The 27934-nt window shown below is 42.9% G+C and overlaps 1 protein-coding gene across 1 annotated transcript in view; it reads right to left on the minus strand.

Annotated features, from left to right (window-relative positions):
- The window catches only part of LOC126176592 (homeobox protein bagpipe-like), a 114185-nt gene extending 92283 nt beyond the window's left edge, over window positions 1-21902 (minus strand). Inside the window, exon 1 of the mRNA XM_049923753.1 lies at window positions 21753-21902. Within this exon, the coding sequence (XP_049779710.1) occupies window positions 21753-21902 (150 nt within the window). The remainder of the gene's footprint in view (window positions 1-21752) is intronic.
- Between the last annotated feature and the right edge of the window lie 6032 nt (window positions 21903-27934).

Below are 27934 nucleotides of genomic sequence, written 5' to 3' on the forward strand. Positions count from 1 at the left end.
TACACGAAAAGTAAAGCAATCAACGAAAACTCTTAATCCATAACAATTTACGAGGCTGATACCGAACACAGCATAACGGATGGTACGCGAGGAAAGTTTTACACTGAAAATTGGGTACACAATGTTACTAAGACACTGGTACATATTACTTATGAACGTAGTCAGCATGGCTGGTGAAGCATTTGTTCACTGCTTAGGTAATTTGTCGAGACCACCATATAAAAAGTTACGGTCCACGTCTAGGAGCTGCTTTACAATGACCTCCTGAACGTCGGAATCAGTTATGGAGTGACGACCGCTGAGTGCTTCTTTCTCTTTGAAAACCGCTTGGTGCGGGATCTGGGCTGTATTGAGGGTGTTTCGATATTGTGAATCGGCGGACGAAATTACGCTTAATAGAAGCCGAATGCGATCGGCTGTTGTGCAACGACACGACGCCTTTCGAAAGCAGTTCCGTTCGCATCCCACGAATGGGCCTTCTGGGCTTACGTATGCACCCACATTTGGTGTGCAGTGAAAACACGCAGTATATTGGATAACATTGTCGGACATAATCGTTTTGGTGGTCAGATGTTACTGTATCGTGAGGTGTAATGTTGCATAGGCGTACCAACCTACGAATCTTTGAATGTGGTACATTCACTGGTCAACGTTATTGTGACACAGTACTCCTTCCCCGTATGCGTCATTTCCGGGTTGCATTAGGCCTTCAATTTTTGCGGATGACAATGCATGACCACATCGAACAGCGTAGGTGGTGGAACTCTTGAAACGTGGCGATACTCGGCTAATTTACTAGCCTACCAGTGCCCCTTACTTAAATCCCATCAAGCAGGTGTAGGATGTGTTAGGGAGACGTACTGCAGCTCGTTCACCTGCTCCAATGACCACCCAGCATTGGAGGAAGGTGGACGAATGGTACGACCTTGGGGCAGCATAGCAGCACATCGCGGAGCATGCGTTGCCACCAGTGGTGATCACACAACCAGTTAGGACGCGTGTCCCGGCGTCTGTAGTGTTCAGTGGGCCATGATGAATCACGGTGACTTAAGTGCATGTGTTCTCTTACACTCCTGGAAATTGAAATAAGAACACCGTGAATTCATTGTCCCAGGAAGGGGAAACTTTTTTGACACATTCCTGGGGTCAGATACATCACATGATCACACTGACAGAACCACAGGCACATAGGCACAGGCAACAGAGCATGCACAATGTCGGCACTAGTACAGTGTATATCCATCTTTCGCAGCAATGCAGGCTGCTATTCTCCCATGGAGACGATCGTAGAGATGCTGGATGTAGTCCTGTGGAACGGCTTGCCATGCCATTTCCACCTGGCGCCTCAGTTGGACCAGCGTTCGTGCTGGACGTGCAGACCGCGTGAGACGACGCTTCATCCAGTCCCAAACATGCTCAATGGGGGACAGATCCGGAGATCTTGCTGGCCAAGGTAGTTGACTTACACCTTCTAGAGCACGTTGGGTGGCACGGGATACATGCGTACGTGCATTGTCCTGTTGGAACAGCAAGTTCCCTTGCCGGTCTAGGAATGGTAGAACGATGGGTTCGATGACGGTTTGGATGTATCGTGCACTATTCAGTGTCCCCTCGACGATCACCAGTGGTGTACGGCCAGTGTAGGAGATCGCTCCCCACACCATGATGCCGGGTGTTGGCCCTGTGTGCCTCGGTCGTATGCAGTCCTGATTGTGGCGCTCACCTGCACGGCGCCAAACACGCATACGACCATCATTGGCACCAAGGCAGAAGCGACTCTCATCGCTGAAGACGACACGTCTCCATTCGTCCCTCCATTCACGCCTGTCGCGACACCACTGGAGGCAGGCTGCACGATGTTGGGGCGTGAGCGGAAGACCGCCTAACGGTGTGCGGGACCGTAGCCCAGCTTCATGGAGACGGTTGCGAATGGTCCTCGCCGATACCCCAGGAGCAACAGTGTCCCTAATTTGCTGGGAAGTGGCGGTGCGGTCCCCTACGGCACTGCGTAGGATCCTACGGTCGTGGCGTGCATCCGTGCGTCGCTGCGGTCCGGTCCCAGGTCGACGGGCACGTGCACCTTCCGCCGACCACTGGCGACAACATCGATGTACTGTGGAGACCTCACGCCCCACGTGTTGAGCAATTCGGCGGTACGTCCACCCGGCCTCCCGCATGAGGGCGGCGGTGCACAAATGCTGCGCAGCTAGCGCCATTCGACGGCCAACACCGCGGTTCCTGGTGTGTCCGCTGTGCCGTGCGTGTGATCATTGCTTGTACAGCCCTCTCGCAGTGTCCGGAGCAATTATGGTGGGTCTGACACACCGGTGTCAATGTGTTCTTTTTTCCATTTCCAGGAGTGTAGAATGCCGGCCGGTGTGGCCAAGCGGTTGTAAGCGCTTCAGCCTGGAACCGCACGACCGTTACGGTCGCAGGTCGAATCGTGCCTCGGGCATGGATGTGTGTGATGTCCTTAGGTTTAAGCACTTCTAAGTTCTAGGGGACTGATCACCTCAGATGTTAAGTCCTATGGTGTTCAGAGCCATTTGTCTTACAATAAAAGGGCCATTTCTGGTGGTCTCACTGCGTATATCTTTATTTACCTCCTGTAGCATACTGCGGCAGTTCATTCTCAGTGCGGTTCAACTTTCATCGGGATACAGGGGTGGACAGAAATATGGAAAAAAATGCGAACAATGCTTATTTGCATAGTCGCTCGTCGTCAGAACAGTGTTCTGTGTAGTTGTTAGTGCATTATATTGAGCTAAGTGACTTCGAATATAAGCAAATTGGTGGTGATGATGATGATGATGCTGCTGCTGATGATGATGATGATGTTTGGTTTATGGGGCGCTCAACTGCGCCGTCATCAGCGCCCGTACATAGTCCAAATTTTTTACATAATCCAATTTTTTCACAGTCCAATCTAACCACTGTCATGAATGATAATGATAGTATGCAATGATGACGACAACACAAAAACCCAGTCCCTGGGCAGAGAAAAATCCCCAACCCGGGAATCGAACCCGGGACCCCGTGATCTAGAGGTAGCAACGCTAGCAAAGTGGTGGTGCTCTTAAGGTGGGTTCTTCCGTAACCAAGGTAGCCCAGGTGTTCGATGTCTCAAGGGGCACCATATCGAAGATTTATCGACATATACGGAAAGCGGAAAAACGTCATCCGAATGCGGACGGAAGTGTTTGTTTAGTGATCGTGACAGACGATCATGGAAGACGATTGTGAGGAAGAATCAGAGGACGACAGCTTCAGCATTCACGGAAGAACTGAGTGTCACATTCGTGAACCCTTTCAGCACCAAAATAATACAAAGGGAGCTCCGCAACTGGCAATTGCAGAGCGAGCAGGAATTCAGAGCGAGCAAGATTTCCAGCACCACATCAGTGATGCAAAAACCCGTAACAGCAAATCGAAATGCCGAACCCATAAAACTTGGACAATGGAGCAATGGAAGCATGTCGTTTGGTCGAATGAGTGTTGTCACACGCAAACTTTTTGGACGAGTTTAAGTTCTAAGAATGAAACATGACTGGGTGCACGTGATAATTGGGCAGTCAAAATTTGGTAACTGAAGACCAGGTGGGTATTGTGCAAGGTGCCATTTCTGACGAGGCTGATAAGGTGCATCTTATCATACAAAAAATGTTTGTCCCTCAGTCGTGATGTTGTGTTCCAAGGCGACAATGCCCCTGCTCACACAGCTTGCATCGTCCAGCATTGGTTTTACAGGCACTAGGATGAATTATGGTACGAGGGAATTATCGAACGAGGATGAATTATGGCATGTCCCCTGGCCACCGTCGTCGACACACGTCAGTGTTACTGAACCTTTGTGGTCTACGTTGGAGAGGATGGTGTGTGAGGATATCCACTTCATTGAGCATTGCCTGAACTTGCCACTGTTTTACAGAATGAATGTAACTGAAAACCGTACAGGACCTGTATTTATCCGTTCCAACTCGGCTTTGAATGCCAACTGTTTTCCTAAACTGTATTAAGTAAGGTAATGTTTTGTGTGTGCGTTTTTTTATGTTTTTCCATGTTTTTTGTACACGCCCTCATGTTATATCGCAGTGACACATTATGCGAGAGTTAGTTTCGTCTTGAAGGTTGGCAGTCAGTGTGTTATTAATTCGCGTCAGTTGTAGCAACTGGATATAGGTTTGCGGGTTCATCGCATTCATAGCCTACGTGTGTGTTTATATTGTGTGATCACTTGTATGGTTATTATCGTATAGAAATTCTCGTAGTACACTCATTTGCGTTTGTGCCTCTGTGCTTCACATGAACATCTGAGATATCCAGTTTGCATTCACAGAAGTGTCTTATACACAGTCCAAACGACAATCAACTAGCGGGCGGTACAGCACACACAGGCAATTAAGGACGCTTGGAAATATTTGCTCCTTAAACTAACTCATGGAGTGATTGTTTCATCCATTCTCCATACGTATTAACAAAAATTCTTGTCATTACTGAATAAGGGATTATGTCTTCAACATTGTTTACCCTAAAATGCAAAGTAAATACACCAGAATAGAAGCAATAATACCTTTCGACGAATATTTTCATAGAACGTAGCTTAGTGATATATTTGTTGTAGGTGATAAGCGCTAAGCGACACCGAAGCACTACGGGAAAACAAAGGTGGACATGACAGTTTTCTTCACTGTTAATGGTTTGCAGTTTATGCTGCTCTTGTGATACCATTAGATTTTTAAACGCAAAACACAATTTCGCACTTTGCAGTGCAAATCTAATCTTTAACTATCATACCGTCGTAAATAAGGCCTAAGTAGCCGGCAAAATATTATAATATAGCATAATCTTAATTCCAGACCACATAATTGAAAATGAAGATATATTCGTAATTGTAATTCGACAATTTTTCACTCTTATACCTCACAGTTTATTGTTCGTGATGAGAATAAAAGTATGTGTTCAAAATCATGTAGTCACAATATGTTACTTATTAGTAAGGCTTTTAGGAGTTTATAACTGTGAATCACGTTTTTAGCGTATCACTGGGTGTCTCGTTCTACTGATCGCATGAAGACATCCCAGTGTCGTCAGCAATTACTTGCTTGTAGGTTCACTTGTAATTTAAAACGTACGGTAGATATTGCTCCTTCTTGTCTGGGATTACTTGCACTTAGAAAGAGAAAGAAAGTTTTATTTGGTTCCACCGAATCGACCGTAGCTACCTATCCACACTAATAAACACTCTGTACCATTGATAACTTTCTTTCTGACCTTTACACCTGTGTAAGAGGGGCATAAAATTAGTTTCCGGAAATGACAAATGACAAGCTACAGTATTTATGTTGCGTATTTCATAGCGAAAAACGAGGTCCACAATGTTGACATAAATTACAGTTTCTGGTGCGTAGCTGTTCTCTGAATTATTTGCTACTTCTGCATAAAACTTTTACTGATGCCTAACTTTGATTCATGGTTGTTAATCCCAGAATGATTCCTTAGAGTTTGGCTCTGTACGAATTGTGTAATGTAACTTCCCCACACCCTATTGTGTTGTAGCCGTATTACTCGCTCCTTTGACTTTTTTAAATATTCTCATTGCATTATTTCGGAAAAAACTGTTGATAATTATTTCAGGTATTGTTCATGTATGGTCATTGAGAAACAGATAACACAACACGCATGAACAATTAATATCAAAATGGAAAATGATTCAAAATATTTGCAGTTACTTCCTCAGATAAATAAATAATTTATTCCATTCAACAATAAATGAGTTCTTCATTTCTTTTTCTTGGTATATAATTTCTATACCTTATGTCACGTTTTATAGAAGGGCATTGCTTCTTACCCGCATAAAATGAGTCTCCGTGTGTTGGCGTAAAATTTCTATCCACTTACTAAATAAGTGGTTGTAGTCAGTGACTGTTGTTTAACATCGCAGTCACCCCAATAGACATACATAACTCTAATTGTCCATTTTCTTACTTTGCCGGTATAGTGACTTACACACTGATCCTTCTGCTTCCGTAAGCCTGCAGTAGGAGCGTTAATTCTGTTTTGGAAGTGACGACGGCTCAGGTTTCTACATCAAGAGTAAGAGGGATAAAAAGGAGAGAGGGAGAGGGAGAGAGAGAGAGGGCCAATGAGATTTACACAAGCCTACAGTTCCTGTACTGACTCCTTATGTAAACATGTTGGGTGTCAGGCTCTGCGCTAAACTGCCACTCACCACTAAACTAAACATTGCTGCGTTCGAGGAGACCCTTGCATGATTTTTCCATGCCTATTCTGTCAAACTCGCACCGCTTGAGACACAACCCACGAGAATAAGTTTATAATGGCTTTAGTCGTGAGGACTATTGCGTACAGTCTGGTTAGATATTCCATGTAATGTTGCTGCCAGAAAAGTAATCTGATGAAAAGTGGACGACACCGATCATTTTTCATTTTATTCAGGTATACACTGTCAAATTCATGTCGACTTACAACTTCTTCTTGGATCTAATTTCTAGTTCGAAAGACATATGTTAGTTTGATGTGAGTTCATATTTGTATCTGCAGCAGTAACATCTGTTTTCCCAGTTAATACAAATGTTAGACTGCTTACATGACCTAAGAATCTTATCAGCTAATTCGGCAATCCGTCCAGGAACATGCAGAACATGAATAGCAGACATGCAAAATTTTCGAACCTTATTAACAGTCAGACATTATCTGTGACATTATAAATGATGCAGCCGAGCTTTATCTAGTATATGACGGCACCGTACCCAAATTGAATACTGTAATTGTCGCAAGGATGAATTAAAATTCACGTTTAGAAAGTGAGTAACTAGTCGCAACACACGAAGATATTTTGTCCAGTGATTTTCTGAAAACAGTACAGCCGTTCTGCATAACCAGAAACGTAATTCTTTAAATATTTGAGTTAGTTGTTCTTAAAATTAATCACGTGTTATAGGTGGTTCGTTTGTGTCTCTCCATTTACCTGCTATCACTCTTAACGATATTTCAGTGTGGCAAGTGACGCTAAGAGCAGTCTAGTTATAATCAAAGCTGATCCGCTCTCCAACTAAACGTAGCATGCAGCAAGAAAAGTGTGGTTGGTGTGATGTTGATATACTATCATCGTGTCGCAGGAATAGTAATTGTAATACAAATATTTCTATCAGTAGACACTGAATCGTAGTACTGAGGAAAAATGTAACTATGACGGAGATGACAGCAAATTTCTGGATGACGATGTACTGGTGTCTTAGTGAAGTACGAAGTGGAAAGGTTATAGTACTGACATAGCAAAAAAAATGCAATTACATATAGAATATTGATTAGCTTCTTTGTCAGTTAACTAGAAAATGTCACTCGTAGCTACAAGAGTCCTTTCTAGTATCATAGAACTGTTATTTCTCTGTGTTGTAACGAGGAAGTACACGAAATCATTAGGGACAATTAAAACACAATTTCTTGCTGTTATTCTTTTGTCTGTTCTTATTGCATAGATTCGTTTGATGTTGCCCCCCATATCTTTCCTTTCTGATTATCTTTTCTCGTCTCTGCGTACGAGGAATATTACTGTAGCATTCTCTATAGTGTGTTTTGCTAGTTTCAATCGTTGTTTGACCCTGCAGTTTACCCTCTCCACTCTTCCCTCTAGCAGCTCATATTCTAGGATGAAATAGCAACATCCACTGATCCACCTTTTAGGATAATATTTCCCTTCACCTATACCTTCTTATACCAATTCATTTCGTAATATTTTAACGTACTTAGTATTTTAACAATCATCCACAGCATAACGTTTGAAAACTTTCGTGTTTCTGTTGCAGTGAAATTTCCATGACCTACGCTTAACTTCGATACAGTACCGTGTTTGTGTGTGTGTGAATTCCTAAGGAACCAAACTGCTAGTGTCATCGGTCCCTAGTCTTACACACTACTTAAACTAACCTATGCTAACAACAACACACACACCCATGACCCAGGGAGGACTCGAACCTCCGGCGGGAGGGGCCGCGCAATGAGTGACATTACGCCTCTAACCGTCGGTCACTCCGCGGGGCAGTACCGTGTTTCACACTCACACATTGATTAACTTTTTCCTCAGATTCATATTAATACTCTATGTCTGCGGAAGCACCCACGCCAATTCGCTTCTTTTATCATTCTCTTCTTGGCCGTTCTGTGCAAGCTTGAAAGTTAGAAGAATTCTGTCTCATCTTCTAATAGTGTGTCATTTGTAGTTTGGATTTTAATCGCTGTTTCCCCTTTTACCGATCATTATTATCGTCTTAACATTGTTTGCCCTAAATCCAAATTTTTTACTAATCAGATAGGCCTTTCCATGCCGTGGGTCTTCTGCATCTTTCTATTTTCGCCTAGGCGGTATACGTCGTATTTATTGATTTATGTTCCCTACTAAAATATCATTCCACTTTCTTCATTTGTGCTCGAGCTAACAAGTTAAACCACCTACATCTCTCTTGTAGCTGTATCTATAAGTAGGACTTAGATGTCTTTTTTTTGCACTTTTGTTGTAGCAACGTAACTCTTGGTGATGTTTGTATTGTCTGATATTCCCATGATCAGTGCTAATTATTCCTCCATCTATGGAAGATCTTCTCTCATTTGCGAGCTATTCTAAAAATAAAAAAAGACTTTCAGACGGTTCTTATCGTGCACATACAAGTTACAAGTATCGTTATCCCTTCCAGTGTATTCCACTGGTGTATTCCACATGTAAAACTGTATATATACGTTTTCTCCCATTTCTGTAAATTTTCTCATCTGTGAAGTCTACTACAGTTTATTGCTGCTGAAAAGCGGAGGTTCGAAAATTCGTTCTGATGGTGGGGGTACCTGAACAGTTACCGAATTGGTGACTGAATAAAAATGTGAATGTTCTGCTTCGCACTCATTTATAATGTCGTTACGCGCTTCTCAGATACACCTTCATCATCAAGGGTGGTTGCTTTCACGTATCATTAGGCCGATTTCGTTTATTTCTAGCCATTTGTCCCTTTGCCCAAAAATATACGAAAACAGCCCTTCACCTAAACTTTGCATTAACGCAGAGAGTCCAAGAAATGATAGCCTGACGACGGAACGCGTAGTTCCATTCAGATGAAATAGTGTAATCCGTTAAGTAACTATTTTCATAGGCTTAAATATTAGTTACGTATCTCATCAGCTAGTAGACGAGTTACAAAGAAAATGAAAACAGGTTGTTCCTTGGTATTTAAATTTAAGTTGCAGCTGCCATAAATATGAATTATGAATGTGTTGAAATGTAACAGTACGGGCTGAACAATAAAGATGACATTAGAAATCGTGTAAAATATACACATCCCATTTCAGACTTGAGAATGTTTGTTGACTCGGTAGCAAAGGACACGAAAAAAGATAAAATCCCTGAATTCATCATCTGTTTCTTATTCGACACGGAGAGATACGAATGATGCCGGGGAAAAACAAATAACAAAATGGTTCATATGGCTCTGAGCCCTATGGGACTTAACTTCTAAGGTCATCAGTCCCCTAGAACTTAGAACTACTTAAACGTAACTAACCTAAGGACATCACACACACCCATGCCCGAGGCAGGATTCGAACCTGTGACCGTAGCGGTAGCGCGGTTCCAAACTGTAGCGCCTAGAACCGCTCGGCCACTCCGGCCGGCAACAAATAACATGAGCGCAGAAAGACTAGACAGTATTTCGGAATATTACTTAATAATATCATATAGACAGATACGGGACAGACTCTCGCAGGAGGATGTCGCCGAATTCCACACGTTAATTCTGTGTAGGTTTGACATTTTGGAAAAGAAAGTTGATGTTGCACAGAGTTTAGGGAAATACTCGTAACATGTAGCAGGCTCGAAAAGCGCAAGTTACCAGCACTGTGCGAACACTAAACTCTGTGTGCCTAACAGATACTCCCTACCGTTAAAAGGCTCTTTTACTTTCTTCTTTTTTTGTAATTCATTTGAAGGGGTTTTAAAGAAAGGTGGTTTTTACTGATGGTAAATGGCTGTTCTGATTTTTCAGAGGTATGAGTACAAAATTACTTCAGAAACTCATTGTCTCAGAACGGCGTATGTCTTGATCAACATTTGATACTTCATCGCTTAAGCCTGTCCTAGAAGAACGCAAATTTACCGAAAGGCTATTGAAAATGCAGTTGAAAATTTCACATTCAGCTATAATTTCTATGATTTTCTCGAGGAGTACTCAACATGACACTAGTGAGGACGTGCATAGCTACAGAGGTCGAACTAGCGTTCATCTGGTGAGCAGTCTTCGGCATTTACGGGTGGCATGGAGGAAATACTGCACGACGGTCGTTCAGCATATGAGCCTATAGACTTTCACTTGAAACTACATCCTGCAACTCTTTCGTATGTACTTAATACATTTATCGACTCTATGCATTCATGCCTGTGAGACAACGTAAAATAAGAGATACAAACAGACAAAATAATGAATCAGCTTTTCAACATTTGTACAGGTGAATTCGTGGTATGACTTATTGAGGTATGTAAATTAATACAAAACATGATCCTTAGAAATTGTGGGTTCCGTAGGCATAATTTGGTGAACATGGTAATCGTAGAGGAGCCAGGACTAAATGAGAACTGTTGTGGGTATTAGGAAGTGTAATATGTAACAAAGGCCACGGATGCTGAAATCAATAAATAAAGGCATCACGTACCGTAATACAAAAGATCTGGAACTAATGTAGCAGCACGTGAAACGAAATTACTGCTCTTTCGTCTTCTTGTTTTATAGAGAAATTAACGGTACTGTGAAAGCACGAAATGGAAAATGTATCGCCTGTTATGCATGTCGAAAGGCTAGTGACAGGCTGAAAACTAACCTGCAACAAGGTGTGAACGAGAGTATACTTCCAGGAGACAAAGACAAGAGATAGTACCGTAACATTTAAACCCCGACAAGAGTTACTCTCATGCCTCACAAAATTACACTCTTTCATGCAGATATCAACAACTACCAGTTATTATTGTAATAAGCAAAATCAACTTTCAGGAAGATAATACAATTAATAAAAATATCTCAAACTTTCTGTATGTTAACGGAGAAAAATGGCGAAGGGATAAAACAGAACCATCATTTCAGCCGGAAGTGCTAATGAGAATATAAATAATTTTACTAATGAGTCGCAGTCACTTGTAACTGATTATTATTGCTGCCCCAGTGAACGTGACATAGTAAATTATGTCACACTGTAGTGCGTATATATTAGCAGCAAATATTATCGTAAAATAAGATTAACGTGATATTACGAATAAGTAAGTAAGCTGTCTCTAAGGAATTTTATTAACATCGTAGTTTGTATTTTTATTTTCCGAAGTCAACTGACAATCATAACGATGTTTAGAGAGCTTTATCCTTTACTAAACTAAATAAGTTAAAAATCGTGTTAAACCCAGTCTGTTGCATTGATTCATTGTGCATTTGCGGAAGTGCTGTATTTATTGTCAGAATGTGCCCATTTAATAGATAATGCTTACATACTTAGTCGTCAGTTAAAACATGTGCAAATACTGTACGTTTCCGACAGTGCTAGGGACATGTAGTTAGGGGTAGTTTGTTCCGTGTTCGACATGTAACGAAAAGTCACTTTTGTTGCTTTGGGACACACACCTCGGTAGAGTTATAACTATTTTTAAAAAAGCGCCTTTGGTATTTGTACTGAACAGTGTTGACAAGGTAGAGAGTGAGTATTCCTTTTTCAGCATCTGACTACACCTCCCTCTGGTGAAATCGCTGAAGGAGGACGAAAGCAGGGAAAACTCTTGATAGGCTTTCGAATGGAGGCGAGTTAAAATCCCCGGGAGCTCATTTTGGATTAATTATTCACTTATTTCCCCAAACAACTTCAGGTGAATGTCGGTGAGATTTTTTTTTTCAAAGAGGTCGCTACACATTCTTTCCACAATTCTCGAAACTGGTGTACCGGCTCTGACGAAACAGTCACGCAAGGAAATTTAGTAATAATGGAAGGATGGGAAAATAACCATCTGTAAAAATTGTTGGTTATGCTACCCATATCACATTTTTCTTCAACGTATTTTGCTGGAGGACTAAGAATTTATGCTCTAAGTTATTGATGAATCAGATGTCAGTAAATTTTAATTCATGTCAACTTCTACTAAACTAGAAATGAGAGATTTGTCTTCAGAATTTCACTAATTTCTCTTGAGGAGCTCTACTGCAGCTTCCTGAAGCAATCACGTTAGTTGTATTCGGTTCCTTCTGGTCATTTTGTTTGCGTTGTTAACCGCTGCCGGCCGGAGTGGCCGAGCGGTTCTAGGCGCTACAGTCCGGAGCCGCGTGACCGCTACGGTCGCATGTTCGAATCCTGCCTCGGGCATGGACGTGTGTGATGTCCTTAGGTTAGTTAGGTTTAAGTAGTTCTATGTTCTATGGGACTGATGACCATAGCAGTTAAGTCCCATAGTGCTCAGAGCCATTTGAACCATTTTTTTGTTAACCGCTGCTAAATAGTAAGACATTGTGTGGGTCCTTTTTATTAAGTAGGATGAAAAGCAGAGTTGCACACAAAGTAATATCACCAAGAAAATTATGTGAAGTTTTTGTAGTAACGTCGCACCCCATTAGTTACAAATCAATAATTATTTTGACGACATATATTGATAAGGCGAGAAGAAATACCTAATAATTATCTACAATCAAATCAGCACTTTCATTTTCTACAAAAGTTTAAAGGAAACCTAAACGTTTGGCACGCATGGATACCAAGGAGAGGAGCACGTTCCAAAATGGTCCTAGGAACGAAATTAGGCTTGATAGAACCAATATTTATAACAAGAACTAACAAGAACAGGAAAGGAGTGAATATGAAACCTGTCGGGCTATGATTTATATACAACTTTGAATAAATAAAGATTCGTAGACGTTTTGCTGTTTTAAATTTTGTAGTAATGTAGATTATTCCTAATATCTCCATCTACTTCGTGAAGACATATCTTCACTCAGTAAGTAATTTATCATGTTTCCTGTCTGATGATAGTTAGATGACAACTTCTTTGCTTCCTCTGCATAAGGACTTCGTCAAATCGGATTTCTTGCTCGCTCATCTGAAATCTGTGGCTAAATGGCTCTGAGCACTATGGGACTCAACTGCTGTGGTCATAAGTCCCCTAGAACTTAGAACTACTTAAACCTAACTAACCTAAGGACAGCACACAACACCCAGCCATCACGAGGCAGAGAAAATCCCTGACCCCTCTGAAATCTGTCTTATAAATTAACACGGTTGTCAGGTGTAGGCGTCTTTTTTGTGTATGATAATGTGAAGTATTGAACGCAATATGCATAGTCCAGCGACGATAAGATTACTTCTGCTAATAGGAATATGAAGGGATTGTGGAAGGGGCAGGTTGTTATTATCATATGCCAACAGAATGCGAATGACGGGATAATCACTAATTTTCGTCAAGACTTTCGACGTCCTGGATTCACCTGGTCTTAAGACAGCCTTCTGCTTTAAAAAGAAATAAAGCGCCAGAACATGGAGCTCTTAGTAATGGGTTTTATGACTGCAGAGGTTGCATCTTTCAGAGCTCTCAACTCATCATGCATTGCTGCAAATGCTTCTGTACAACAAACGACCCACCCATGGGTCTTGCTGGATGGGCCCGACGACGTCGTATGCATTGTTAGTGGGACGTACCATGCACCAGTGGAATAAAATATTTAGTTAGTAACAGAAGGATAGGAGGAACGTTAGTGTATTTGTTTCGTCCGCATCGCAGGCAGTAACGACAAAATACGGAACAAAGCGACCTTCGTCTCATCGAAATAAGCATCCCAGCATTAATGCACGGTAATTTAGAGTAGCCACAACAAATCAGAATGAGGAGAAGGATAAGGATCTGTTACTTCCAAATACAAATGAGAGGACAGGAACTGTTGTGATTTCTGTGAGTGTCTTCAGACACCTGGGAACAGAAATGTGAGTTGTGGAGTGGGATCATTTTTTTTTTATATGTCTGCCTATACTTGTACTCTACGAATTACTAGAATGAGAGTAAATATCATACAAATGTCAGTACTGTTAATATTGTGGTAAGCAAATTTCTCATATTCTCATATCATTACGCTCCTATCAAATTAATCGAAACTGGAGAAGAAGTTAAATGGTAGAGGGAGGAACTAGACTTAATAAAGTATCGTTAGGATTTCGTCCCAGTACTTCCAAGAAGCTAATGAAGGCAGAGTGATAGTTTAAGTTTCTTTGTATGTATGCTGTTATTTGTCTAGCTTCCTCTTCTCTGTCTATAAGGAGGCAAGTCGTAGCGGAGTAAAGAGTACTTTTTTTCATAAATTCTAGTTGTTCGTTCACGGCTTTTTATTACCAGGTTTTCGCGAGCCGCATGTGTTCTTTCGTGTGGCTACCTGTAAGACTTATCAGCAACTGTGGAGTAGTCTCTTGCCTGTCTTCAACACCTCTGTTGTTCTTTACGTACGACTGTTGACTCCGTTACTCTAATCTGACACTTATCTCAGCAGTATTCCAGATGGGTCCTCTTTTGTCATTTGCAGATCGTCTGGACTTCCCTACTACCAAAGCAATGAATCCAAGTCCGCCATTCATTTTACCAGAAACTGAGCCTATGTGATAGTCCCACTTCACAACTCACATTTCTGTTCCCAGGTGTTTGTATGACAAGACTAACTCCAGACGAGCAGCTACGCAGTTCAGTATAAGAACAACGAGTTGCTGGTCTCTGTTGCAAGTTGATTTTTGCAAATATCTTACTGTATCTAACTTCTCTTTCTGTCTAATAATAATCCATTAGTGATGACATCATAGGCTCACTTCAGTACGTCACTAAGATGCACCAGAACGCAACAAGAGATACCCACTATATTGTAAAGTGTAAACTCTCAGCCGGTCGCTGCGGATGAGCGGTTCTAGGCGCTTCAATCCGAAACCACGCTGCTGCTACGGTCGCATGTTCGAATCATGCCTCGGCCATGGATGTGTTTGATGTCTTTATATTAGTTAGGTTTAAGTAGTTCTAAGTTCTAGGGGACCGATCACCTCAGATGTTAAGTCCCATAGTGCTTAGAGCCATTTGAACCATTTTTGAAACTCTCAGGTTGTCATAACCATAGGGCTTGCTGTCAGTGAAATGAAGACTAGGTACCTGAATCTCACCAGGAAGGAAAATAACAACTTGGATAAACTATCAACTTACAACATGTGCAGGATTTTCCTATCTCGATTCTAATGCCAACGAGATAAATTGTGTGACATCGGAAATAAAACGGCGCGTCGTAAGTGGTAAAAGATGTTTCCTCACGTTTAAGAAATTGTTGGTTCCAGATTATGTAACATACAGCTGAAATTGCAGAAACATGGACATTTACGAGTAATGATCAGCGGCGGCTCAGGATATAGAACGAAGGCTTCAGTGCAAGCTCTGTAGCACAGTTCAGCACAGCAATGGCCTCCAGGTATCCACATCTACGTCTATATCCGGCAAGCCAAGGCATCAACAAATGGAGCGGGGGATGAAGTACTGTTTCCGCACGAACCGTAATTTCTCTAGCTTGTCTTCGCTGTTCTTACGTGAAATATACACTGGCGACAGTAGAATCATTCTCATGTTGCTGCAGATGCCTGCTCTCTAAATCTGTTCGATAGCGTTTGGCGAAAAGAACGTCGTCCTCCCTCCAGGAATTCAAGTCTGGGCTCCCGAAGTATCTCTGCAATACTGGCGTGTTGATCGAACCTACCTGCATCAAATCTAGCACACGACTCTGAACTGATTCGATGTCTTCCTTTAATCTGACCTGTTGGTGAGCCAAACAGTCATGCAGTACTCAAGAGTGGGTCGCTCAAGTGTTCCATACGCGATCTCTTTGTAGATGAGCCATACTTTCCTAAGACTGTACCAACAAACCGAAGTTGAGCATTCGCCTTCCCTACTAACCTCCTTATGTGTTCGTTCCACTTGCAACTTGACGCCTAGGTATTTAATAGTCATGACTGTGTCAACCATATACCAAATAATACAGTATTAGAATATTATAGGATTGTTTTTCCCTTCATCGGCATTAACTTACGTTTTCTACATTCACAGCTGACTGTAACTTATCATACGAAGTAAAAATTATATATAAGTCTTCCTGTATCTTTCTACAGTCATTCACGACGATACTTTCCAGTATGCTAGAGCATCATCAGCAAAGTGCTGCAGATATCCGTCATATCATTTATGTGTATGGAGAACATATATAACACTTCCCTGGGGCACTCCTTGTCTCCGACGAACGCCCCCTGTCGAGCAAAACATAGTGGGTTTTATTATTTAAGAAGTCTTCGAGCCACTGACATATCTGGGGACCTACTCCGTATGCTCGGACCTTAGTTAACAGTCTGGAATGGAGTACCGTATCAAAAGGTGCCCGGAAATCTAGGAATATGGAACCTGACTGTTACCCTTTGTCCACGGATCGCAAGATACCTTGCGAGAAAAGAACAAGCTGAGGTTCGCACGATCGATGCTTTCTATCTCTAGAACGAACGTTGAGTTGGACTTCCTCAGACAAGGAGAATGGCCTGGCTTGTACCTGTCCTTACGATAGATGGTGGAAGAACAACTAAAAAGGGTTTTAAATGCGGGGCAGCTGACATAGAGAGGAAAGTCACGGAAGTAGTGGTCAGACGATGATAAAGAATGAAATATATCAGAGTCAGAGGATGGTCGACAATCCATCACGAGAGGGCAGAATTGAGGAAACTTGTTGAAGAGGCTACGGCATAAAGTAATCCTCACAGACGGCTGATTAACTGATAAGTTGCAACATATCAAACTTCTCACTTCTCTGTCATGCGGCGATCTAGAAAGTATTAAGACGTAGGCAGCCTATCAAATAACTATTATCCGTGTTCGTATTTTCTTCTTTCTATTGTTGTCGAAAGTCTTTGTGTGTCTTTTCCAAAGGAATCATTCCAGCATCTGGTCTAATGGAATGTGAGTACACTTGTTAGCACGACACCACCTCACCAGCTGAGCGAAGGGGAGGGAAGGAACCAGATCAGGGGCTAACGCGCGGCGTAAGTGATACAGAGCAGAGCCTGCGGCGTAACTGACAAGTAGCCAGCGGTAGATCACGAAGCGGCTGCCGCGCTGTTATTTCGCAAATCGGCTACGCACAAGTGTGAGGTCCATTTTAATGTTTGGCAATTTCGCAGGTCTTAGTCTCTGAAAAGAAACTGGAAATAATGACTGTATTAAAAATTATATCTGCACTGTTTGCGGACTTGTGTGAAAAGATCTGACAATGTTTACCAGCAACGCCTGATGCCAAAGTGTCTATTAGACATTTAGAGCACATTTTTGAACGTGCAAACGAAACAAAAACCTCTCAGAATGAATTAAGTTTATTGTTCTGCATAGGAAACTACGTATCACACTGTTCATTAAAATACGTAAATAGGTACGATAAATAGAAATCAGTTGTCACTGGTGATGAGTTCACGGCAAGCGAGGAAAGTATCACATTAACTCAAATTTGCACAATCTGTGCAGAGGCATGTTAAGCTAGTTATGTAATTTAATACTTCAAAGAGGGTGCCAATTGCTTTAAGCATTTAAATCTGATTACTTAGAAACTTGATTCCTAACCAGCACAAAAAAAATAAATAAAGAAGCGGTTTAGATAACTTCTGGAAATTACCATTAACTGTGTCTACTAGCCTTTCAAATGTCTGCACTTGGAGAAAGTATGTGAAAGAATATACTTTGGTGGCATGTAAAATTTGGGAAACAGTTTCACAAACAGTTATTCTAAAATAAGTAAACGACATTAGACGGACGTAACCTGCATTTTTAAATAACTGCAGAATGCTATGTAGTCGTGTGTGTTATTCTTAATCGTTTTAGGTCCAGAATGTTTGTTTTCTTGTACTAGGAGATAGAAAAGCTCCTCTTTTTGGCAATGAATCAACCTTTAAGATCTGACATTTCACAAAAGGTCGAAAATGAATCCTCTTATCACTTTGCAACTACAACTGGTTTACAACAGTATTGCTGGAAAGCTTTTACGGTTATAATCTCCTTTTTTCAGTTCCTCTACTGTGACATGCGTGAAACGGACAATGTATGACGAGTAGTGATTAAGTATTAATTACCACTAAGAAAGAAATCAAATTGGGTAACTAATTTTTTGTCTGTTTCGACGTACGTGTCTGGAGTCCTGATACACAATGTAATTTACACGCCACAGTACAGCAGACCGCCGCTAAAGGTGACAAAAGAGAATGGCACAGTCAATCGATAAAGTTGATTACTATGCGGCAGTTCGTTCTCGACCAGTGCGAACGGTTAAGAAAGCCATCTGGCTTGGCTTAATATAGCTGTAACATTTCCGCTCTTCCGTGATCGCTGTCACTGAAGATAAAATTTCCTAGGCTCTTAGGCTGTATAATGTTCATCATGAAAAGTCTTTCTTATAAACCGATGTTTCGACATCTCTGCTAGGACCTATTTCAGGCTCTTCTGGTGTCCTCGATTCGCTGAACGCTTCCGCTCGAAAATTGAATTTGTGAGGAAGCAGTACGAAGGGGAACACGATTTCGCGTGACAACCTAGAAGATTTTACCTTCAGTTTCCACTGCTGCCAAAAAGTAATCACTGCACGACACTCCACTTTATCCGTTATTTAACCTTTCCGGCTGTAGACGAGCCAATGGAGGCCGACCGACCTCCGTGTCATCCTCAGCCAATGGCGTCATCGGATTCGGTATAGAGAGGCACGTGGTCAGCAAGCCGCTCTCCCAGTTGTTGTCGGGTTTCTAGAACGTGGAATAGCTACTAATCGGTCAAGTAGTTCCTCAGTTAGCCTCCAGAAGTTGAGTGCACCCCGTAGCCGGCCCTCCGCAAAGAAGGAATCGCTAGCAGTTCCGGGAATCGAACCCGGTTCCTCCCAATGGTAGTCTCGCTGACTACTCAGCTATAGAAGCTGACTCATGCCCATTTTATTCTTGTTGCCTCACATATACGGAGAGTAACACTTTTTTTTACGATATCGATGTTTGGACTACATATTTTGGCCTACGATGTGGTTCTTCGTTGTTTCATTAGGTTTGTTGCTTCATCTGTGTACCACTTAGGCCTATATCAACACAGTGTCCGTTCGGAAAAAGTGGTCACTCTATCCGTGGTAGGGGTAAAATACAGGGAGCGAAAGGCTATTTACAATTTGAACAGAAACCACATGGCGGTTATAAGAATAGAGGGGCATGAAAGGGAAGCAGTGGTTGGGAAGGGAGTGAGACAGGGTTGTAGCCTCTCCCCGATGTTATTCAATCTGTATATTGAGCAAGCAATAAAGGAAACAAAAGAACAATTTGGAGTAGGTCTTAAAATCCATGGAGAAGAAATAAAAACTTTGAGGTTCGCCGATGACATTATAATCCTGTCAGAGACAGCAAATGACTTGGAAGAGCAGTTGAACGGAATGGATAGTGTCTTGAAAGGAGGATATAAGATGAACATCAACAAAAGCAAAACGAGGATAATGGAATGTAGTCGAATTGAGTCGGGTGATGCTGAGGGTATTACATTAGGAATTGAGACACTTAAAGTAGTAAAGGAGTTTTGCTATTTGGGGAGAAAAATAATTGATGATGGTCGAAGTAGAGAGGGCATAAAACGTAGACTGGCAATGGCACGGAAAGCGTTTCTGAAAAATAGAAATTTGTTAACATCGAGTATAGATTTAAGTGTCAGGAAGTCGTTTCTGAAAGTATTTGTATGGAGTGTAGCCAGGTATGGAAGTGAAACATGGACGATAAATACTTTGGACAAGAAGAGAATAGAAGTTTTTGAAATGTGGTGCTACGGAAGAATGCTGAAGATCAGATGGGTAGATCACATAACTAATGAGGAGGCATTGAATAGAATTGGAGAAAAGAGAAATTTGTGGCACAACTTGACTAGGAGAAGGGATCGGTTGTTGGGGCATATTCTGAAGCATCAAGGGATCAACAATTTAGTACTGGAGGGCAGCGTGGAGAGTAAAAATCGTAGAGGGAGACCAAGAGATGCATACACTAAACAGATTCAGAAGGATGTAAGTTGCAGTAGGTACTAGGAGATGAAGAAGCTTGCACAGGATAGAATAGCATAGAGAGCTGCATCAAACCAGTCTCAGGACTGAAGATCACAACAACAACAACAACCGTGGGCAAGATGTTTACCCAGTAAGAGCTAGTTACTTCCGTGCATCATACTGCAGATTATCTGGTCTTTCAAACCCCTTTACATACAGAACTGTCATCCGTCATTCTATTCGGCCTAACTCAGAAGTGCTGTTGAAAAAGTCTGTTGCAGCCTCTTAGCATTGTTTCAGATACTATGACACCAAGATGCGTAGAGAATATTTCGGAAATCAGAACAGCAAACATTCTATGCTGTTGTGATGGTCCTAGCCATTTGCCCCCTTGGATAGGGAAAAGTGGTCACTACTTAAGCCTTCAGAAAAATGCACGTATTTCCGATTTATTATTTTGTTTTTCACTTAAAATATTTGTCGTGATACCATGTATTATGTAGATTCAAAATGTGTATGTGGCATGCTTCTATCAACAACCACAGTTTGGTGAAAACTGAATTTCTCTTGGAGTGGCCACCTTGCCCCCTTCCCTCACTCCTCGTACGAAACTTATTTGCTTGCTCTAAAATCTCAAGCGAGATACAGTAATATCACAAACTGGGTCCGCCTCGATGCAAAACACCGTGTTATTTGTTTATTTCTTTATTATCCCAAACTAGTTTCGGCGACAAATATCACCATCATGAGTGGGGCTTTTTTAATCTAAAACATGCAGAAAATTGTATGGTTGTAGAAGCACAGTAAAACGTTATTACATTTTTACAAATCGTCTTTTGAAATATAGTTTTATATTGATACTTTCATACTACCTTATTTGTTGTACGCTACAGCATGTTTTAAACTATTATTGGCGCTGTTTGTGACATATTTTCCGTGCTCTTTTTTCTGTTGCCGTCTTTTTCATTGCGAACATCACGTCATCTGCAACCATGTGAGCGGCTGTTAGTAAACAAATACTCAAAGGTGAACTTCGTATGTTCGGTAAGTAAAAAGAAGGCAACAGAAAAATGAGAACAAAAATATGTCACAAACAGCGCCAATAATAGTTTAAAACATGCTGTAGCATACAATAAATAAGGTAGTATGAAAGTATCAATATAAAACTATATTTCAAAAGAAGATTTGTAAAAATATAATAATGTTTTACAGTGCTTGTACATCCATACCATGTTCTGCATGTTTTAGATTAAAAAAGCCCCACTGATGACGGTTGTGTTTGTCGCCGAAACTAGATTGGGATAATAAAGAAATAAACAAATAACACGGTGTTTTGCATCAGGGCGGACCCACTTTGTGATATTACTGTTTTTCTATGCTAACACGGACCAAATGGAAGAGTTCCAAGATAATAATATTGCTCAAGCGAGATGTCGTCCCGCGATCTGCTAGCGTCGCCCCGCCCTTTGATGGTGTGCAGCACTGTGACGTCACTGGAGACAGTCACGGCCCTCCGGTCAAGTAGGCCTCGAGTAAGCCGGGACGAGCGAGTGCGCAGCGGTACTCACCGGTGAGGGAGGCGGCCGTGGAGGCGGCGGCGTCGTTGTCCGTCTCCGGGTCGGTGGCGGCGTCGGGGGCGGCGGAGGCGGCGGTGGCGGCGGCCGGCTTGCGCGTCATGTCGAGGGCGTGCTCCTGCGCACGCGCCTGGCCGCGTTGCCGGCTCATCAGGATGTCGGCAATGGAGAACGGCGTGACGGAGGTCACGCCCGCGCGCCGCGCCAGCTGCTCCATGCCCATCCGACTCGGTCGCGCTCTCGCTGCCCGCCGGCCCCTCACCGCAGCATCGCCGACTGCCGTCCTAAACTCCTCCTCCCAGGCCGTGCCGAAAGTCGCGAATCCCTCCAGTCCACTGTCTCTTCCCAAACCGCACAACTTCGCGATCGCTTACGGCCAGCCTCAAAAATCCCTTCAGCTTGTGTTTTCCCCACCAGCACGAATCTCTGGATCCGTTACTGAAGTTTGGATCTGCCGCAACTATAGCCTTGCCCACTTGCAAGCTAACTTGAAGCTTCTATCTAAAAGGGTACCAACAAAAACAGTAAAATACTTATTTTTTCGCTAGCGGAGCGGAGTCTAATTTTCCTTAGCTAATCGAAGCTTCCGTAGGGCACAGCGAACTGTACTTCCTTGCGCCCATCGTGTATCAAAGTTTTTCCATGAATGCTGATGTTTCACTTCTGTGCATAAGTATGCATCGCTATGCGTCTATGTGCCAATGCAGCGTTAAATCACGCATAACAAACAGCTGAGAACCACCTCTTTCAATCTGAATCCCACCTCTCCTTTTTTTATTCTTGAATATCAGTTCCACAGCTCCCTTTTCCGACGTCCTGTTCGCTAGAAAGGTTTTAGGACTCTACTATGAGCCTCTGACTGTTGATTTCGCTCACTGTCCCGCTGCCACGGTTGATAGTCTCAGTGTGACAACTTCCCAGAACGCGGCACTCCCTTTGCGTGCGCAGCGTGTGTGCGCGAAGCGCGCGACTGTCTCGCTGTCAGATAGGCGGCGTGCTCGTCCCGCTTGCGTGACGTCTCCGCCCCCGCACGTTGCCAGACTGGCGCTGCCGGCTCGAGGAGGAGGGCCCGCGGCTGCGGGCTGGCCACGCCCACCGCTTCCCCCACCAATCGGCCGGCGCCCAGTGGCACGGCGCCACTCCGGTGACGTTAGCGGGACGGCCGGCGGACCACGTGAGAGTCGATGTCAGCCTGCCGGGCACTTGGCGGCGATCGCTTATTACGACCTGTCGGCGACCTCGATGGTGCCACACGTGACACAAAATCAAACTACCGCATATATGTACAAATCTATCTCAACATCTATTTATATACTCTACAAGCCGCTCTGCAGTGCATGGCAGTGGATACATGGAGAAATAGTATCGATTTAATTAGTTCGTTTATAAATATCATTTCTGCTGCCAGTCGCCATTTTATTTTATTTATATTTTACACTACGCGTTTCGGAAAACGATTCCCATTTTCCGGGGCGTTTATCTCTTTGTAGAATCCCATTTTTTGGTAACGTTTTTGTTGTGTGAAATTCTGCTTTGTTCTGTTCACTTCACTGCAATACACATAGTGATTCAAAAATGAAGAAGATATTTCACTTGTTTATTGCAGACAAATTATGAAAGACACGAACATTTAGTGGATGTCACCGGGTAGAGGAAAGTTCAAAGTCTTACATTCACACAGACCACTCAACAAGAGCTCCAGGCGTTGGTCGAGGATCAACGAAACGGTAATGCATTTCATTCGACAGACGAATCAACGGGTCCCTATTTATTGAATCGACAGCTTCAACAATTCGATTTGTCAGCTCTTGAAGAGTAGTTACCGTATGTGAGACAAATACTCTGTCTTTTATGCACACCCACAGAAAAAAAATCGCAAGGTGTGAGGTCTGGTGACCCACAAGCCAAAAAACAATGGACAAGATCTTTAAAAAGAGCAGAAATTGCCTGCAGGGATGGGGGGGGGCAGCCAAAAGTCACCCTTTGTGTATTTTATTTCCGGTTTTGCTCTTCAAATGAACAACAGCATCATTAGAATATACACTGTAAAAGATACAAATTGAGATAATACGGAAAACTTACATTAACCTAACTTCAAGTAGCTATTCTACACTGCTGGAAATTGAAATAAGAACACCGTGAATTCATTGTCCCAGGAAGGGGAAACTTTATTGACACATTCCTGGGGTCAGATACATCACATGATCACACTGACAGAACCACAGGCACATAGACACAGGCAACAGAGCATGCACAATGTCGGCACTACTACAGTGTATATCCTCCTTTCGCAGCAATGCAGGCTGCTATTCTCCCATGGAGACGATCGTAGAGATGCTGGATGTAGTCCTGTGGAACGGCTTGCCATGCCATTTCCACCTGGCGCCTCAGTTGGACCAGCGTTCGTGCTGGACGTGCAGACCGCGTGAGACGACGCTTCATCCAGTCCCAAACATGCTCAATGGGGGACAGATCCGGAGATCTTGCTGGCCAGGGTAGTTGACTTACACCTTCTAGAGCACGTTGGGTGGCACGGGATACATGCGGACGTGCATTGTCCTGTTGGAACAGCAAGTTCCCTTGCCAGTCTAGGAATGGTAGAACGATGGGTTCGATGACGGTTTGGATGTACCGTGCAGTATTCAGTGTCCCCTCGACGATCACCAGTGGTGTACGGCCAGTGTAGGAGATCGCTCCCCACACCATGATGCCGGGTGTTGGCCCTGTGTGCCTCGGTCGTATGCAGTCCTGATTGTGGCGCTCACCTGCACGGCGCCAAACACGTATACGACCATCATTGGCACCAAGGCAGAAGCGACTCTCATCGCTGAAGACGACACGTCTCCATTCGTCCCTCCATTCACGCCTGTCGCGACACCACTGGAGGCGGGCTGCACGATGTTGGGGCGTGAGCGGAAGACGGCCTAACGGTGTGCGGGACCATAGCCCAGCTTCATGGAGACGGTAGCGAATGGTCCTCGCCGATACCCCAGGAGCAACAGTGTCCCTAATTTGCAGGGAAGTGGCGGTGCGGTCCCCTACGGCACTGCGTAGGATCCTACGGTCTTGGCGTGCATCCGTGCGTCGCTGCGGTCCGGTCCCAGGTCGGCGGGCACGTGCACCTTCCGCCGACCACTGGCGACAACATCGATGTACTGTGGAGACCTCACACCCCACGTGTTGAGCAATTCGGCGGTACGTCCACCCGGCCTCCCGCATGCCCACTATACGCCCACGCTCAAAGTCCGTCAACTGCACATACGGTTCACGTCCACGCTGTCGCGGCATGCTACCAATGTTAAAGACTGCGATGGAGCTCCGTATGCCATGGCAAACTGGCTGACACTGACGGCGGCGGTGCACAAATGCTGCGCAGCCAGCGCCATTCGACGGCCAACAGCGCGGTTCCTGGTGTGTCTGCTGTGCCGTGCGTGTGATCATTGCTTGTACAGCCCTCTCGCAGTGTCCGGAGCAAGTATGGTGGGTCTGACACACCGGTGTCAATGTGTTCTTTTTTCCATTTCCAGGAGTGTATTTCCAGGATGGTGACTTAGCCCGCTCGGTTAGCCGTGCGGTCTAACGGACGGCTTTGCGTACGGCAGGCGTGCTGGTCTCCGGCAAAATCCGTTCGGCGGCTTCGTGTCGAGGTCCGGTATGCCAGCCAGTCTGTGGATGGTTTTTAAGGCGGTTTTCCATCTGCCTCGGTGAATGCGGGCAGGTTCCCCTCATTCCGCCTCAGTTACACTATGTTGGCGATTGCTGCGCAAATACTTCCTCCACGTACGCGTACACCACAGTTAGCCTACCACGCAAACATTGGGGTTACACTCGTCTGGTGTGGGACGTTCACGGGGGATCCACTGGGGGCCGAGCCGCACAACGACCCTGCGTTCGGTGTGGGGCGGCGGAGGGGTGCGTGGACTGCTGTAGGCTGTTGTGGGGTTGTGTACCACTGAGGCTACGGCGAAGACGAAGGATCACCGTCGTATCTAGTCTCCAGTTGAGTACAATACAGTACAATACAATATAATGGTGACTTACGTCGAAAGCTGGCTGACAGCATTAGAGACACCGTTTAAAATTGCCTGACAGCTCTAAAGATTAAACTGGCTGTACTATAATGCTTAAACTTACGTTTTAAGTAGTGTAAAGTGCTGCAGTAAATGATGACATTCACAGCGCCAAAGATGAAACTGACTGTACAACACCACTTGTACAGTCCATGGCGTACTGTATCCTAAGATAATTTACAACTACATTTTACATTTTAACCTTCGCTTTTTTGGGCTTGTGTATAGACATGTCACATCTGTACATATCTGCTTACATTTCAAAAAGTAGGGGCACATATGTAAAAATTAAAATATCTTTCAAAATACATTCTAAAAAATCTGAAATGATTAAAATCATCAGATCCAGCACAAACAAGCGTATTCCTATTCAGCCTTACTCAGACTGTTACAGTTACCATTCACAGACGAAGACAGAGCTACAGAATTACAGACAATGAAAAAGGCGACTTTAAGGTCAATTAACAAGAACGTGATATGATGAAATTGTACCACACTATACAGAAAAATACTGATCGAAAGGAAAACAATAGATTCTTTAAAGTCAGTACCACCATTAGACTGTTGTTTATTTACAGTGTTGCCGGCCGGTGTGGCCGTGCGGTTCTAGGCGCTTCAGTCTGGAACCGCGTGACCGCTACGGCCGCAGGTTCGAATCCTGCCTCGGGCATGGATGTGTGTGATGTCCTTAGGTTAGTTAGGTTTAAGTAGTTCTAAGTTCTAGGGGACTGATGACTTCCGATGTAAGTCCCATAGTGCTCAGAGGCATTTGAACCATTTACATTGTTACACTTACACTTACACAATCATGATTTCTGCTTCAAAGTGCCATTATCAAGTGATTTACGTGTTATAAATTGCCTAAGATGGCATACTGTCGTATTAAAATACACTATTAGACACGACAGTATGCCATCTTAGGCAATTTATAACACTTAAAACACTTGATAATGGTCCTCTGAAGCCGAAATCATGGTTGTGTAAGTGTAAATGTAACACTGTAAATAAACAACAGTCTAATGGTGGTACTGACTTTAAAGAAATATAGTGTGACTGTGGCCCCGTATTATGAAAAAATTAGAAAACAATGGTACTGGCAAGCCAGTAGTAAAGAAAAGGTCTTTTACACTCATGCTTATCAAGACAGAAAGCTAAAGTAGCATTTCTAACTAGCAACGCCCTTAGACACGCACTAACACACAAAGAGGATGTAGATAAGGACAAATACAGTAATTCCGGAATAAATAAAATGAATTGCCACAACTGCCAGAGAACGTACATCGGCCAAACTGGAAGAGCGTTTAAAATACGTTATAAGGACCAGCGTTATCTAAATTCGAATCGTACAGCAATGGGTGAACACTGAGAGCGAATAAACATACATTAAGTGAGATTCAAGACAGCATGAAAATTATCCGCATCATAGGTAAAGGTCATCTGTTAAATGTTTTGTAAAAAAGAAAAAAACCTGCAAAATTTATTAAACGAACAAAACTAGTTTAATTTACATGGATGCTTCAGGTTATTAGATGAAGTTCTGTAGGCAGGCAATCAAAATGTAATACCTGCCGTTTTATTTTAACAAAAATATTTTTAAAAACGGTAGTTTTGAAAGCACATCTGTAAAAAAAATTAAATATGTATTTTTTATACAGTATTTTGAAAAATATTTTACTTTTTACAGGTGTACACGTATTTTATGAAAGACAGCAGATATATACAGATGTGAAAGGTCTGTACATATACCCATAAAAACAGCGATTAAAATGTGAATTTAGTTTTCTGTAGTTATAAATTATCTTTGGATACACTATACCGTGGACATTACAAGTACTGTCGTACAGCCAATTTCATCTTTGGCGCTGTCAGTGTTATCATTTATTACTGTACTTTAAACGTACTTTAAATGTAACTTTAAGTACTGTAGTACTGCCAGTTTAATCTTTAGAGCTGTCAGTCAACTTTAAGAGCAACCTTTAGTGCTGTCAGCCAACTTTCAACGGAAGTCATCATACTGGAAATAGAATATGTATTTTACGTGACGTCAGTGTATGTTTTCTGTATAATCTCAATTTGTACCTTTTAAGGTGTATATTCTGATGATGTTCATTTGGAGAGTGAAACCGGTAAATAAAAAATACAAAGGGCGACTTCTGCTGTATTCAAGAACTTAGAACAA

This window comes from Schistocerca cancellata, chromosome 3 (assembly GCF_023864275.1).
Source record: "Schistocerca cancellata isolate TAMUIC-IGC-003103 chromosome 3, iqSchCanc2.1, whole genome shotgun sequence".
NCBI lineage: Eukaryota > Metazoa > Arthropoda > Insecta > Orthoptera > Acrididae > Schistocerca > Schistocerca cancellata.